This window comes from Labeo rohita, chromosome 10 (assembly GCF_022985175.1).
Source record: "Labeo rohita strain BAU-BD-2019 chromosome 10, IGBB_LRoh.1.0, whole genome shotgun sequence".
Classification (NCBI taxonomy): Eukaryota; Metazoa; Chordata; class Actinopteri; order Cypriniformes; family Cyprinidae; genus Labeo; species Labeo rohita.
In genome coordinates this window covers 14673256-14691165 of record NC_066878.1, presented here as the reverse complement: position 1 = coordinate 14691165, position 17910 = coordinate 14673256, and the positions used below count along the sequence as shown (strand labels likewise).

Here is a 17910-nt window from a genome sequence, read left to right as displayed (position 1 = left end):
AAATAGGCTACTATTAAAGGTAAGGAGTGTAATTTCTACACCACTAATGGCGGCGAATGCAACTGCAATCTATTCGTCGGGTTTCAGACTATTTGTTCGTCTGAGGTCATAGAAACTTACTTTTTTCTTTTCAGTTTTCACTATAGTGGCAAAAAAATAACAAGCTTCGTCTTTAACTTACACGTACATTCATTTGTTTAAAAGTTAGTCGGCCTAAAAAAGTACTGCATAAAAGGAATAAAACCATGCAGTGTTTTGTAAAGAAAAAGTGCCATAATTTTATTGACAACAGCACTGGCATTTCATTTAATACAATCTCTACATCTTGCAATTCAATTAAATAGTGTTTGTGACCCCTAGCTTCTTTAAGCATGAGTAAGAAGCCGGCTTTTAGAGTTGCTTTTCATTCACTGGCTTTCAAAGACAGGTTTATGTTCAGGCAATCTCTTGCAGTCCCAGGTGACTGTTGATGAATGACACATGAACTGGGGAGAGTTGAGCACAGTCTCAAAAGAGAACGGTTCATTTGACACGTAGCCCATCGATTTTCTCCTAGTTCACAATACTAGGTTAATTACCATTCCCCACTCGATAAAACACCCATTCTAAATGTTGCTAATAGAGCGCCAGTGTTCGCTGGTTGCGTGATCGATCACTGATTTTGGTTCTTCTGACATTAAGACATTAAGTGATAAGACAGGGTCAGGACATTGTATGCTTGGGTACACTGTATGCTGATCAAACCTTATAGTTGATGCAGTTCTGGTGTTGGCTTTCTGTCAGCGTTTGGGTCAATAATTAGCTTTTAATGGGTTGTGTGTCCTTGGCTATATAGATTACATATCGCTTACGTCTGTAGTGAAGTGCTTTTTGACCACCTAGGGATGCTATCTCTACCATGTTTTAGAGTATAGATCTCCTGCTGGTCCAATGTTTGTAATGTGTGTTGAGTATATGGATCACCTACTGATTCAACACCATTTCTGTTTCTGCTGGTCCTTCTGAAGATAATTTATAGCGGCCCTGTAGAGTTGACCTACAACAACTACTCAGTAATAGTCAATAGCGCAAGTAAATGACAATGAAATTCATTATTTATTATTCAGGACCTTGCTCTGTTCACGGAAAACCTCTGGGATTCTGAATGTTGGTTGCCCCACATAGAATTGATTTGACAGACATATTTTTAAATATTTTTAATATTTCACTGTTGTCTCACAGCAAGAAGGTCCCCAGTTCGAGCCCCGGCAGGGACAGGCAGGGGCGTAATTTCCACTGGGGACAGGGGGGACATGTCCTGTTTGTGTCCCCCTCACTTTCAAATTTGTTTGTTAAATTAATGTCTTGTATTGTAGAATGCACGCTCAGCACCGCTGAGAATTCGCACAATCGTTAAAACAAAACTGAAAGTAAACGCTTTCAAAAGCAATTTAATAACCCGCATTTAGAGAGCGGTTCCCCAATGCGCGCAAATTAGGCTACATAACATATCTGTTATTTGTATGTAGGCTATAATAGGTTGTGTAGTTGTCTACAGCTCTGTATCATGCTTGAAAAATTTGGTCTCTATTTGCACTATGAATATTGAGAGAGTAGCCTAGCCTACTTTGATTATGGCTGCACTTATTGTTTGCACTTAATATGACTATTTTTTGTTTAGACTATTTTTATTTATACTGTTTTTATTTATGTTTGGAAAAAGATCTTCAGTTAGGAGGTCAAACATTCTAGAAGTTCATAATTCATGTACATTTCTAAGGTCTGAAGAGACTCATACAGGAGAGAAGCCCAGGCAGTTGAGTTTCTAATGTAAATGCAGGAAATGACAGGAGGCTTTTCTGTGTGGAGTTTACATGCTCTCCCTATGTTTGCATGGGTTTATGTCGGGTAGTCTGGTTTTCTTCCACAGCCCAACGACATGCAGGTTAGGTTAATTGAAGACTGTCCCTGAACGTGTGTAAAGACAATTGGATCGACTTGTATATGGATTAACTGGTTCTCGGCATGAATATAGATGCTGGAATAGCATTAAGAAAAAAAAAAAAAAAAACTAAGGAAGTTTTTGTTTGTTTGTTTGTTTTAATTTAGCAATTTATTGACACACTTTTTTTTCCTATTTATGATATCAGGACAGTTGTGTCATCCTGACATTTTTGACTTTGTGGCTTAAAAATATCAAAAGCAATTTTAATTCAGAAATTGGAAAAACAAAACAACAAAAAGGAAAGGAAAAAATGTAAAAGCGGTATATACAAGTCAATTATTTATTTGTTTTTCTTAATTATTTTATCAGGGCAGTTGTGTCATCCTGACTTTTTTGACTTTGTGACCTAAAAATATTGAAATTAATTTGAATTCAGAAATGACTAAATAAATGAATGAATGAATAAATAAATAAACTCCATAAAAGAGGTACATTCAAGTAATTAAACTTTTTTAAATCGTGGTATCAGGACAGTTGTGTCATTCTGACATTTTTGACTTTGTGGCCTAAAAATTTCAAAATTCATTTGAATTTGGAAACGACTAAATAAAAATAAATAAATAATTGAATAAATACCATAAAACAGCTATATTCTAGTAATTTAACTCTTATTAATTATGATATCAGGACAGTTGTGTCATCTTGACATTTTTGACTTTGTGGCCTAAAAATATCAAAATTCATTTGAATTTGGAAACGACTAAATAAAAATAAATAAATAATTGAATAAATACCATAAAACAGCTATATTCTAGTAATTTAACTCTTATTGATTATGATATCAGGACAGTTGTGTCATCTTGACATTTTTGACTTTGTGGCCTAAAAATATCGAAATTAATTTAATTTCGGAAATGAAAAATGAATGAATGAGGTACATTTAAGTAATTTATCTCTTTTTAATTATTGTATCAGGACAGTTGTGTCATCCTGACATTTTTGACTTTGTGGCCTAAAAATATTAAAATTAATTTTAATTCACAAATGATAATAAAATAAAATAAAATAAAACCACAAAATAGGTATATTCAAGTAATTTAATTCATTTTTTAATTATGGTATTGGGACAGTTAAGTCATCCTGACATTTTTGACTTTGTGGCCTAAAAATATCTAAATTAATTTGAATTCAGGAAACCACAAGAAAAAAATTACAACACCACCAAAAATACTCAATAAAAGAAGGTATATTCAATCATTTAACTTTTTAAATTATGATATCAGACAGATCTATTATCTGGCCCAATAGTATCAAAACTAATTTAATTTAGGGGATATGAAAGAGGTATATTCAACACTTTATTTATTTATTTATTTATTTATTTTTCTTAGTTATGATATCAGGACAGTTGTATCATCCTGACATTTTTGACATTGTGGCTTAAAAATATCAAAATTAATTTGAATTCACAAATGATAAAAAAAAATAAAATAAAATAAATAATAAAAACCACAAAATAGGTATATTCAAGTAATTTTAACTCCTTTTTAATTATGGTATCAGGACGGTTGCGTCATCCTGACATTTTTGACTTTGTGGCCTAAAAATATCTCAATTAATTTGAATAAAATTTAGAAAAAATTACAACAACAAAAATACACAGTAAAAGAAGGTATATTCAATCATTTAACTTTTTAAATTATGATACCAGACAGATATCATCTGGCCCAATAGTATCAAATAGTATCAAAACTAATTTAAATTTAGAAAATTAAAGTCATTGTACATACAAATTGATTTTTTAAAATTGTATAAATTTACAGACAATCATCCTACATCGCTGTTTTACCTTTTTTTGTAAAGGGTTTTACCTTATTTACCTTATTTGCATATTCACTTTGTAAACACTGGGTTAGTACTTCTGCAGCGATGTAGGAAGATTTTGAAGTTGGAGGAGAATATGAGATTGGAAGACATATGGAAGTTCAAACTCAGGGACACCACAGAAGTCCATTATATGAGAAATCCTAAAATGTTTTCCTCAAAAAACATAATTTCTTTAAGACTGAAGAAAAAAAGACATGAACATCTTGGAAGACAATGGGGTGAGTACATTATCTGTACATTTTTGTTCTGGAAGTGAACTACTCCTTGTTAGCTGCAGCCCTGGCAAACAGTCAGCCTATTAGTTGCATTTCTGGTGCTGTGACCCGGCCGAAATAATCTTACCTGCAGAGCGGATCTGAACGGCAGGTCCTCCTTAGCTCAAGACAGTTGGGTTTTGTCTTCTCCTCATACGAACACGCAGGCATGATGGTTTGCCGGCGACGTTCGGCACACGCCTTATCCCGACAGGAGCAGAAGAGCAGCGGGTAGCTGAATTCCGTTTGGACGCGATCAAAGAACTGCCTCAGACCCCTGTGACAGCGTTTTCGGTTGCAGGGTTCGTGCGCTTGCTGAATGGGAGCTGCAGGGCTGCAGGTGGCCATGAGCGCAGTACGCTGTTTCTTGCAGGTGTCGTTAAGGTTGCAGGCCTTTGCTGCATCCAGGCATGGATTGCAGGGCTTGCCCGTGTCAGAACACAGATTCCCCTTTGCAGAAGCAGAGTCCATGGCTGTCGGCACAAATACAGGAGAGCAGTGAGGGTCAGCATGCTTGGTTAAACAGAGACAAGTCAGATTGAAGTGAAAAGACGTATTTAGATGCGTCTGCTCAGGCAACGCACTGTCAGGTTGCTTCAGCTTTTGAGCCTGCAAATGTCAATGCACATGTTTTCCTCTAATAAAGGTATTTTGCAAGACTCGTATGTGAAAATAATCAAGACGAGCGCATTTCTCAAATATGACCCTGGCTGTGCGTGCGTTCTCCAAATTAGTCTCTTTTCACATCTACGCTTGAAAACCATGACATATTATGACCTTTTCTGACTTTTTGATAAGAGCTAACATGTGCTCTAATAGCGTTTTTCATTTCAACATGCACAGGCGGCTTCATGGTAGTCAGGCTTTTGTCCTTTGAAGCATGTTTAATTAGATTTTACCCAATGAGAACTGCTGGATAAGCCATTGTTAGAAGTCTTGGGTGGTTCAGTGTGAAATGGCTCTTGCTTGTCATTTAGAAGATAGTCTCAGTTTTTTCTAAGTTGCAAATCTTACTGAGATGGCTTTGTCATTGTCATGCTCCAGGCTGAGACTGGTCACACTAGCATGATTTTGTGAATCATATTTAATTTTCTACTTTTGGAAACACTCTAAGGGTTTTGAGACAATATTATTATTTAGGTTTTTATGTTAGTGCTTTTGGTTTTGGTGTTTCTGAATGCTCTTTTACATTCGAGTCTGTCCATTAGTGGAGGCGGATGCACCATTAAAAAATACCAGGACCAAATGATGCTGATGAATTTCGGTTAACATTTTTGGATCTTGCATTTTTCTGTCTGTCGTTTTTAGTGAATCAATATAATGCATTCATTTTTTGAACCTTTTCTTCTTTGTGATTCAAAAATATGTTGTGCAGCCAGTGTAGTCTGATTCCTAAATGAATGAATCTTTTGAACGTCGTCTTTTTTGTGATTCAATAACATGCAAGCACTGTAGTCTTATTCTTGACAGATGGCTCTTAAGATCAGTGTGACCAAAGTGGTCTGATTCCCAAATGAATGACTCTTATGAGCTGAATCTTTATAGTGAATCAGTAATGTAAACAGTTTGGTCTGATTCACAAATAAATGTAAAAAGTTTGGTCTGATTCGCAAATGAATCACTCTTATGAGCTGAATCTTTATAGTGAATCAGTAATGTAAACAGTTTGGTCTGATTCACAAATAAATTAAAATGTAAACAGTTTGACCAGTGTACAAATACAAATAATGTAAACAGTTTGACCAGTGGTCTGATTTGCAAATGTGGTCTGATTCGCAAATGAATGACTCTTATGAGCTGAATCTTTTTAGTGAATCAGTAATGTAAACAATTCGACCAGTGGTCTGATTCGCAAATGTGGTCTGATTCGCAAGCTGAATCTTTTTAGTGAATCAGTAATGTAAACAGTTCGACCAGTGGTCTGATTCGCAAATGTGGTCTGATTTGCAAGCTGAATCTTTTTAGTGAATCTGTAATGTAAACAGTTTGGTCTGATTCGCAAATTAATGTAAACAGTTTGACCAGTGTACAAATACAAATAATGTAAACATTTTGACCAGTGGTCTGATTTGCAAATGAATGACTCTTATGAGCTGAATCTTTTTAGTGAATCAGTAATGTAAACAGTTTGGTCTGATTCACAAATAAATGTAAAAAGTTTGGTCTGATTCGCAAATGAATCACTCTTATGAGCTGAATCTTTTTAGTGAATCAGTAATGTAAACAGTTTGGTCTGATTCACAAATAAATGTAAACAGTTTGACCAGTGTACAAATACAAATAATGTAAACAGTTTGACCAGTGGTCTATTTGCAAATGTGGTCTGATTCGCAAATGAATGACTCTTATGAGCTAAATCTTTGTAGTGAATCAGTAATGTAAACAGTTTGACTAGTGGTCTGATTCGCAAATGAACGACCCTTATGAGCTGAATCTTTCTAGTGAATCAGTAATGTAAACAGTTTGGTCTGATTCGCAAATGAATGTAAACAGTTTGACCAGTGTACAAATACAAATAATGTAAACCGTTTGACCAGTGGTCTGATTCGCAAATGTGGTCTGATTCGCAAGCTGAATCTTTTTAGTGAATCAGTAATGTAAACAGTTTGGTCTGATTCGCAAATTAATGTAAACAGTTTGACCAGTGTACAAATACAAATAATGTAAACATTCTGACCAGTGGTCTGATTCGCAAATGTGGTCTGATTTGCAAATGAATGACTCTTATGAGCTGAATCTTTTTAGTGAATCAGTAATGTAAACAGTTTGACCAGTGGTCTGATTCGCAAATATGGTCTGATTCGCAAATGAATGACTCTTATGAGCTGAATCTTTTTAGTGAATCAGTAATGTAAACAGTTTCATCTGATTCGCAAATGAATGACTCTTATGAGTTGAATCTTTTTAGTAAATCATTTATGTAAACAGTTTGACCAGTGTGGTCTGATTTGCAAAATAATGACTCTTATGAGCTGAATCTTTTTAGTGATTTAAAAACCTGCTATACTACTAGTATAGTCTGATTTCCGAACGAGTGACACTGACAATACAGCTAGTAAACAGCTAGTAGTTTTACCAGTGTTGTCTGATTCCTTTATAAATGAATCTTTTGAGCCAGATCTCTTTAGTGATTCAAAAACATGCAGCATAACGAGTGTAGTCTGATTCATGAATAAATGACACTTAGGATGTTTGTTTTTGGTGATTTAAAATAAAAATAAAAAAAATAATTAAATAAATAAATAAAAAATAATAAAAAATACAAAGTGGCAGTGTACTCCAATTCCCAAATGACTGGATCTTTTGAATGTTTTCTTCTTGGTAATTCAAAAAAATGCAGTGAAATCAGTGTAGTCTGATCGCTGAACAAATGACATTTATTCAGTTGTTTAAAAAAAAAAAGTACAGAGACAGTGTAGTAGTCTGATTCCCGAATTAATGAATCTTTTGAAACTTTTCTTCTTGGAGGTTCAAAAACGTGCAGCAAAACCAGTGTAGTCTGAACGGGCTGGTTCATTTTATTGAATAAAAAACATGTTGCACAGTGTACAAACAAAAAGAAAAAAAAAAAAATTTTGTATGTGTACTGTAATGAAGTAATTGCACACTGTTGCTGTTAAACAGCAAAACACATGGGACATACTGTTGGGCCAAATACAACATTTTCAACTGTGGGGGGTCTGGCAGCGGAGACACGGCCTCTGGAGGCCCCCTTTATCTGTAATGAGAGTGTGTGTGTGTCAAGGTTCTGATTTAGTCTCACTGGTGTGTTCCTGTTAAGAAATCCTAACATCCCACCCCAAAGGAACATCGGCCAGCATTTCCTCATGTTTCCAAAACTCATTATCTCATTTTGCATCTTCAAATACGCTGATAAAACTCATAGTTTGCAAAGGGCAAAACTGTTCAAGTGGAAAAAAAAAGGAAACGCTCTTAAGTCCTGCCAGAAGTGATAAATATTCTTTGCATATAGGAACGCAATGGCCAATTAGCACTACGCCAGAGCTACCTTGTTATCTCTCTGACAGACAAGGTTTTTACAGTATCCCTGGCTCAAAGCGTTTCCTTGCTGCGCGCCCGCACATGTTTTATTAAAGCTGAGGGAATCAGGCAGGGGCTTCAAAACAGATCTCACCGAGGCCTCGCTTCTCACAAGGTCATGTAAGTGGAAAGTGTACCTGTCCGCTGATTGCCTCACTAGCAAAAACATCCCTGCTCTCTTGCCAGACAACAGCTCCTTACCCTTCTTTCTCAACGACTGATGACGCAAACACAATCTCCCTTCTTCTTCAAAAACCCCTAAAAACCCTGTTTCTACTATAATAAATAAAAACAATCAAAATACACTTGAAATGCCATGTTTTGGAACCATAGCTCAAATATTTATGCTCTTTACTTTTTTGGTTTTGTATAATTAATATTTTATGTGCTGACTGAAAAGGATCAAGTACAAAATTAAGGCTGGGGGAATAAGCCCTTGTGCTTTAATAATTTAATTATGAATGTTTGGTCAAAGCATGGTAGCTTATGGGTGCATGGAGTAATCTATGTTTGAGTTCTCTTCAGTACTGCTAATGTTGTTGGTGTTTGTTTTTCTTTTGATTTGTGTTTCTCGCTGGTGAACTCAAACCCTGTTTAATTCAAGCCATTTCAAAGGGCATTTTAATGTGCACTAAGAATTACTGAGGTGAAAATATCCAACATCCAGTCATAATTTCAAGCGGAGCAGTGTATAATGGTACCATATTGGTTATTCTGCAATGTAAGTATTTATTTATTATTATTATTATTATTATTATTATTATTATTATTAATGTCGTTTTTACAATACATGGTATGGTGTTCAAAAGTTTGGTATCGGTAATCTCTTATGCCAGTATTAATTTGTACTTTTTATTTGTAACAGTAATATTGTGAAATATTATTACAATTTCAAATAACTGTTTTCTATTTGAATATATTTTAAAATATTGTTTATTCCTGTGATGCAAAGCTGAATTTTCAGCAGCCATTCTGTTCTGCAGGCATGTTATAAATTGCCAGCAATATTAATAAAAATGTCTCCAAATTTCAAGATATGATTTACTCCATATGAGTTGTTGTTTTTGTTTATAACATAATACAGTTAAGCACTATCACACAAGTAAAAGTGCTGTTTTACAGAATGTCAGTAGGACTGCAAATGTGAAATTTATTATAATTAAATATAACATTTGACCATTCTTGGACATGACATTGGATATTGTCAGTTTTAACTGTTTTTGCTCTTTTGCCAACAAAAACTGTTCTAGTCAAAGCAGAACAGTTGCAACACAGGGTGGTGTTTATTCTTGAATGATTCAATATTTATGAATGAATTGGGTGAGTTAATAATTCAATGACCCATTTATACAGTCAGTAGTAACTTGCTTTGTACATGAATAAATCAAGCAGTGGCTAGTTGCACTAAGTGCAAATAGCAATGAATTCTGTTTACACTAGGTAAAAAAAAAAAAAAAAACTAGTTCCCCCTCAGTCAGTCACATTCAACGTTACGTCGACTAACGTCATTGGGCTCCCAAGTGAGACCCCATGACGTCAGTCAATGTAATGTCTCCGTTCCCTCCTCCAGGGAATGAGGGTTATGAGAGTAACCTAGACGCATATTTACACTGTGCAAATATTTCAATTACACTATATAAAAACAGCAGTATTTTCTTTGCAATAATGTTAGATGTTTTTTATAATACTTGGTGCCAGTAACAGATATTTGTACCTCAGTATTGTAGTACATTATAAAACAGCATGCAATAGTAATATATAATAACGAGTGTAAATTATCACTTTTATTAAAATTATTAAATGGTTGTCACCTTATTGGGACAATAAAGCCCTCACTACACCTACCCCTAACCATATCCATTAAACACCTGTAATGCACTTTATTGTACATTTTTTTTTATTATTTCCTTTATTTTATTGAAAATAAAAGCCTTTTTGATCTGATTTGTGATGTGAAATGAGAGAATAAATAAGCCAGTTTGAATGAATCATATGAATGAATGAATTATATGTAATTCACTCAGAGGTCATGAACTAAGAAAACAAAATTCCCTTGATCTTTTGACACATAAGAGGTCATTGTACTATAAAAGCACCCTGTAAGCTTCAGAACTCAAAACTTTGTTGTTAGTCTAAAAACAGCTTATATTGAAGGCAGTCTGCCAAAATGACAGCTTTTGGTATGTTGTACTCTATGATGTAATAGTGCTGATAAGTGCCGCCTCCACAGAAGAAGATCGATTTTTACTGTGTTTAGCCCCGCCAACCGATTCAAGCGTAGTGTTTACCAGATAGGAGAACATGCAGGTCTACGCAGAAACCAAACGATAAAGATAGCTCTGAAAACAGATTGGCTCTGCAGTGCCAGATTGTGGGAAAAAAAAAATGTCTATGCATTGGATTCCTTCTGATCCCAACATTAGGAAAGAGTGGATGAACTTTATTTTTAATCAGTAAGAACTCTGTCCTTTGTTTACTTCATTTTATCACAGATTTGTTTAAAATTACCAAAAGCGTCAGCGACACAACGCTCGTTCCCTTATCTCAGGGAACCAAGGTTACATCAGTAACTGCAGTGACACAACTCTACGCAGGATTTTCAAAAAGATTGAAACGAAAAGACGATGCTGTGCTGCCTTTATTGGTTCCAACAGTGATGTCACAACTGTTTTCATTACGTGGTCACTATTGCTTCATCTGTTATTACAGATCGTTTGATATGTACTGAGTTATTTATGTGTTTTAAACCTAAGTTTAGTTTCATATATAATAGTATCATTTTATTATTTCCAACATATCCAACGCTATCTCACAACTAATATGTGTTTTACGAGGTGTCTAATTCGTACGACCTCACTTGTACGTTTTTGTACGATTTAGATCCCAGTGACAGGTAGGTTTAGGGACGGGGTTAGGGGACAGATATTTGTACCTCAGTATTGTAGTACATTATGAAACAGCATGCAATAGTAATGTATAACAACGAGTGTAAATTATCATTTTTATTAAAATTATTAAATGGATGTCACCTTTTTGGGACAATAAAGCCCTCACTACACCTTCCTAACCCTATCCACTTTACTGTACACTTTTTGAATTTTTCCTTAATTTTACTGAAAATAAATGCCTTTCCGATCTGATTTGTGAAATGGGAGAAGAACGAGTTCAGCAAAAGGCAGGTTCGAACTCTGGTCGATCGCTTCAAAAAGCAACAGCTACGCACTTTACCACGTACACCACTGGAGCTGTTTATTTTATGTCGTGTCTAATTCGTATGACCTCACTTATACATTTTTGGAGGATTTGTCTAGACCCCAGTGACTACTAGGTTTAGAGGAGGGGTTAGGGGTAGGTCATTCATAAGAATTCATACAAATTGATGAATTTGTAGAATAAGTACGATTTAGCAAAAAACGAGTGAGGTTGTATGAATTAGCCACCCTGTAAAATCAGCCTGGTCTCATTGTTTATACATAGGTATTTATACGTAATGTTTAGAGGCACAAAATGTAAATTTTTGTACATTTTTATTGATGGTAAAACGTACAGTTTAGATGTATTTTAACGTTTAAAACGTACAAATCACTACATATTTTTAGCTAAAAAACTGAAAAATATTTACGTACCTTTTATATTCGTAGATATTTGTATTGATGCCTTTTTTATAATTTCATCAACAAGCTATTTAGATTTTTAACCCCCTTAACCTACCTCCAAACCTAAACCTACCCATTTTATAGTGAATATAAAAAGATATAAAAGGTAACTGACCAAAAAATGCAGGGAAATGACCATTTTATAGCATAAAAATATTTTTGTAGTCGCTAACCCCACTCCTACCTCTAAACCTAACCATAACTCTTTCTGTACGGTAATAAAAAAATTGCTGTTGCTGCTGGACTCGCTGCTTGGGATGGAGATGAAGATTGACGGACAATGGCTTGAATTTGGGTCCGTTCCTCGCAATCGTATGGATTCTCAAGATCTGGATTACAGTGCACAAATAAAATTGTTAAAAAGTAAACAGGCTCGTCACTCCACAGAAATAAGAGAGGGGCGGGGCGAACAGCATTTAAAGGAACAATCCCTCAGAATGGGATGATTTTTGCAGAGCTGATTTTGGCAAGGTAAAAAGGGTGTTGTTTTACACAACCATTGAGAATTTTTAACCAAATTATATTATAGACTTTTCATCAAGACCCAAAAGAATCATATCAACTTGTGGAAAATGGGCATCTGATGACCCCTTTAAGGGTTTAAAGTGTAGTCTTGTTTAACATTATGTAGGCCTATTCTTGGAAACAAGCGGGCAGCAGAAATCACACAGAACAGAATGAAATGTTATAATTTCATATTAAATAAACGATTAACAATTGAAAACATAAGGTCATTGCGTTTAAATGCTCAAAATGCGTTTTTGTATTTGTATGTTTAGATGCTGTAAAAACGTCAGTGTTGTACGTTTTAGTGTCTGGAAAAATGTAAGTAAATGCACGTTTTGTAGAACCACATTTTACGTAAAATGCAAACGAATTATCATGAGATCACGTTGATAAAAAATGTACAAATTGCCATAAGATCAGGTTGATATTTCTATATTCAGAATGTAATATTTAAAACATTAATGTCATCATACTGTAACATAATTTATGCAATAGTAATTATGGATTATGATAAATCGTTATGTTGATTTGCAGCTTAAGAAACATTTCTTCTTATTATTAATGCTTGCACTACTTAATATTTGTATGGAAATTGATACTTTTTTGATGAATAGAAAGTTCAAAAGAACAGCATTAGAAATAGATTTTTGTAACATTATCTTTACAGACGCTTTTGATCAAATTAATGTGTAATTTCTGAATAAAAGTATTCATAAATTCTTGTATTGTTGGCCACTCAAAAACGTCTCTGTTCTGACTAAATACTTCCCGCTCATCGTAATGACAGAGTTACGCTGAATGGGAATGCAAATGGATGACTCCCTCCAGCTATTATAGACTTTCTTAGATCAAATCATGTTGATTTTGAATTTTTCAAAGGACTAAATTTGAGATTCTTAAGTGGACTCTCTCTTTCTTTCTATATCCACCTCTTTCCTTTTAAAAAAAAAAAAAAATGCTATCAGGCACCTGAAACTGTCTTTTCTATTATCCATCACGCTTACCATAAACCATTTCGGTAAAATCTGATTATCATGCATCCGGCACCAGGTTTAAATAAAAATTAATCCATGCTCCTCAGAACCTTTTCTTGCTTTCAAATCTGCTGGCAATTGCAAAGCATAAACACTCTTTCAACATCACTCCCATCTTAGCTGGCTGTTCCACAGTAATCAATTGGAAACACTCATCGAAAACATCCTTTAATGTTTCACTGCTCTCTCTAGTGTGGCCATTCTTTTTTTTAAGTCCCTTTCTATTATCCTCTTATCTCCACTTCCTGTCTTGAGAATCTATCATACTCGGGGTCCGATGGCAATTCTTTGGTTTAAAGAAGCAAGCAGATGTGAGTGGTCATCTGTTCATTGACAAATGAACAGGAGAGCCGTGTAACAAGATGTCTGATTATTTTTATGTTATGAGTGCTTTTCCAGTCCTGCTTTTGAAGCGAAACGTGTGCTCGGAGGTGTGTTGTTTTGGTCCTGATATTCATCTTATCTCGTGTCAGAGGGAAAGGGTCTCTAACAAATCCTCAAGGAGAGCCAGCTTACGGGGGCTTTTCGCCAGAGAGGGAAGGAATTATGAAAGGAAAATATTTGATTTTGTTTTGGCTTCAGCTCTGAGTGGAGCAAATCTGCTGATTTTCGACCGCATCTTGCAAATTTTCCATTTGACTCACTTTTTAAACTGTAGACTGAAGCGGCTAGTCATATTTAGGGAGAATAATTTGGTATAACTCTAATTCACTGGTTCAAATGTGGCTAGCTTTTCTGTACAGTCTTGCCTTAAGGCAGTTGTTGAAGTGTATAGTCATAATTTGAGCATTTATTCACGTGTTTCATGCATTTTATCGTGGCATACAGGCACTTAAGAAGTAAGGCGCAATCTATGTGCATTATGCAAATATTCAAGGATCAGTGCCGCCCTGTGTATTCAGGTCACTTAGTAGATTATTAATACAAATACCATCTTGAGTGTGCTTGTTGGTCCGTGTACTTAGTCTTTTTTTCTTATTCTTGCAGAAAAGCTATTTAGAGGGTTCGGATTTGATTTCACAAACCTGTAAATGAGTGTTTCTTCAATTACAGGCACATTTGTCTCCCAGGGGTTGGCTTTTATTATAACTAACACCTTTTTTTTTCCTTTTTGTTACATGGAAGTCACATTAAAATGGTCTTGGCAACATTTCACCAGGCTTTTCTAATTTATTTTTGCTACTTAGAAATGCTTTCTATGTGTGGAGCTGGACTTTCAATCTTAAAATATGAAAATCCATCATACAATACTTAATTAGTAGTAAACAAGAAGAATAAACACCGGGAAATCAACCAGCTGTTGTTATTTGAGTATTATTTATTATGTACTGCTGTAGTACTTATTCCTCTTTTGAATTAGATTTTATTTTTATACTTTTATACAATTTCTGTTTTCATTTTATTTTGTTTTTGTATTTTTTTTTTTTAATTTATAATAGTTTTAATTTTTTAAAGGTCTGTTTAGCTTTAATTCATTTTTTTTTAGTTTTAGTTGAAATAATTTTAATACTTAAACTTTTTTTTAGTTAGTTGCCAAAGTAACATTTTTAATTTTTGTTTTTTAAATAAAGCTAAAGCATTAAAAACACTTTCATATTTATTATTTAATATAGTTATGTAATATTGCTATTTACATTTTTTAATTTTATTATTATTTTGAGTATTATTTATAAACTGTTGTAGTATTTATTTATATTTTAAATTAGATTTTTTTTTCAATTCTTTTTAGCTTTAATTAATTGTTATTTCAGTTTTTATTTTCAGTTTTAATCATTTTAATACTTGAACCTATTTTAATTCCGTTAGTATTTATTCATATTTTGAATTAGATTGTATTTTTATCATTTTAATTTTAATTTTATTTTGTTGTAGTAATTTTGTCATTTATGGTAAATATAGTAGTTTTTAAAATGTCTATTTAGCTTTAATTAATTTTTATTTTAGTTTTAGTTTTATAATTTTAATACCTAAATGTATTTTATTTTATTTTAACTTTTAATACCTAAACTTATTTTTTTAACAATAACTAAAGTAAAATGTTAACAACAGTGTCATATTTATTATGTAATACATTGCTTTTTTATTTTATTATTATTTGAGCATTATTTATATACAGTTGTAGTATGTATATATATTTTTAATTAGCTTTTATTTATTTTTTTGTATTTTTAATTTTAATTTTATTTTGTTTTAGTAATTTTGTCATTTATAATAGTTTTTTTTTAATGGCATTTTGGCTTTAATTTTTATTGCAGTTTTAGTTTTAATAATTTTAATACTTTAACTTATGTTATATCTGTTATCTAATTTTTGTAAGTTAATGTTTTTTAACAATAACTAAAGTAAATCATAAACAACAGTTTCTATTTATTATGTAATACTGTTATTTTTTACATTTAGTTTTTTTTATTTTATTATTATTTGATTATTATTTAGGTACTGTTGTAGTATTTATTCAGCTTTTATTTTTATATTTTCAATTTTAATTTTCATTTTATTTTGGTAATTTTGTAATTTATAATGTGTGTGTGTGTGTGTGTGTGTGTGTGTGTGTGTTTATATCTTTTTAGCTTTAATTAATGTTTATGTCAGTTTTTATTTTCTGTTTTAATAATTTTAAAACTTTCATTTCAGTTAGTTGCCAAAGCAACATTTTTAATTTTTGTTTTTTAAAATAATGTTTTTAACTATAACAATAACTAAAGTAAAACAACACTGTTTCATATTTATTATGTAATATAATTATATAATATTATTTTTTGACATTAGTATTTTTTTATTTTATTATTGTTATTTTACAGCTTTTGGTTGTAATTTTCCACTAATAAATATTTTTTAAAGGTTAGCATTTTCATTTTTAATCAAGCTGCAAAAAGTGTAAACATATTATGTATTTGTGTGTATTTAGAGTAGATGAAATAATACATAAGAAAGGTAGTCACAGGATTCTCCCATTTTGTGCCAAAAAATGTCATTTCCAGCCCAGAATATTCATCAATCAAATGTTCATAGTTGAAGAAGCATCCAAATTAGTATAGGTATTCAAGGAATTGCCTCTGAAACAAGACAGCTGCTTAAAATGGAAGATAAAATGAAGTGCATCCAAATTTACATTTCATGATGTGTATTTCTTACGTGAAAATATAAAAGGGCAGAAAGCAAAAAAAGGCGTAAGACAAATACTGCAGAAATAATTGAAACTGCCACGCTTCTCACAAAAAAACGCCCTTGCCTATAACATATGAAAGCATTTTCTCACAGTGCATTTACTGCCTTAAATGTCCCTGACATGCCAAATAATTCTCAATATGATTGCATATGTGCCTATACATGGGCTAAAGCATCTGCAGCCTGCAGAGATGGTTTTTCAGATGGCCTCCTAGTTGGTTTTATATAAGGCTAGAGATTACCTCTGCTGTGATTGAAAAAATAAGAAACGTGAACAGTCACATAAGGAATAGGAAACAAAAATGGCTTTTTTTGTGGCTGTGTGGGGGATGGCTTTTGTTAAAAGCCGTCAGCGAGACCGCAGCGTGTGTTTGATTTTTCTATATATGTGTTCTCTGTTTACCTTTTCCACCTAAAGCCCTGCAAACTGGTTTCTGCCTCCCATAAACCGTATTCTAACAGCCCCAGCACGTCATCGTGAGTCTGCTCTGTGAGGAAATGTAATCCATTTGGAGGTGACGATGAATAAGAAAGAAAAACTTGTTTGAGGTAAAACGTATGAATCATAGAAACGCCTATTCACAGCCTTTCTTAAAGCTGCAATTATGATTAATACGGAGTAATTTCATTCTCCTTGGTGGTCTTCTTGAATGCCCATCGTGACTAATACACATAGTCCCATTTACATTGTTTAAAATGAATTGAAGCTGGGCTTCAGTGAATGGACGACGACTGCTGCGTAATTACTGTATAGCACATCATTTTCCTTGATAAGAATACATCTGTTTGTTAGAAAGCATTTGATTAATACGTCTGTTTTTTATATTACAATTTTTAGAAATGCGTTTATGTAACGATTGCTGTTGTTAAAAATCTGATCACTTTATCAGAAGCTTGTTAAACTGTTTAGCAATTATGCTTTATTTTTTAATATGAAGAACAGAGATGACGGATCTATTTCACATAGGGTCGTTCCGTGTAAACTCAACCAGAGGCTCAAATTTTTATTTGAAATAAAGAAGAAAGCCAAAATATTAAATGTCATGCATGTGTATTTGCTGAGTAATCTACTATTTTGTAGAGGGGGGTCAAAATGACCGTTTTCACCTGAAATTTGGAGCCAGATTGCAGGGGTGTAAAAAATGACTTCAGAAAGCTGGCAGCATCATTATGTTATTTTGGTAGCTCTGTTAGTAAAATCTCTTGACTTTAGCAATCTTTGTTGCATTATGTGCCAATGGTGACCATTCGAAAATGGTGAAAAAGCACTTTTCAAGTTTCATCAAAATTTGCATGCCCGTAACTCAAGAAGTATTACAGATATCTTGATGCCCTTTTAGATATTGGGTCTTAAAGGAGAAGTCCACTTCTAAAACAAAGATTCACATATAATGTACTCACCCCTTTGTCATCCAAGATGTTCATGTCTTTCTTTCTTC

General features: G+C 33.4%; 1 protein-coding gene across 1 annotated transcript in view; it reads right to left on the bottom strand.

Moving 5' to 3' along the window:
• The window catches only part of gfra2b (GDNF family receptor alpha 2b), a 71882-nt gene that overhangs the window by 23619 nt on the left and 30353 nt on the right, over window positions 1-17910 (bottom strand). Inside the window, exon 4 of the mRNA XM_051121082.1 lies at window positions 4154-4538. Coding sequence (XP_050977039.1) covers window positions 4154-4538 — 385 coding nt within the window. The remainder of the gene's footprint in view (window positions 1-4153; window positions 4539-17910) is intronic.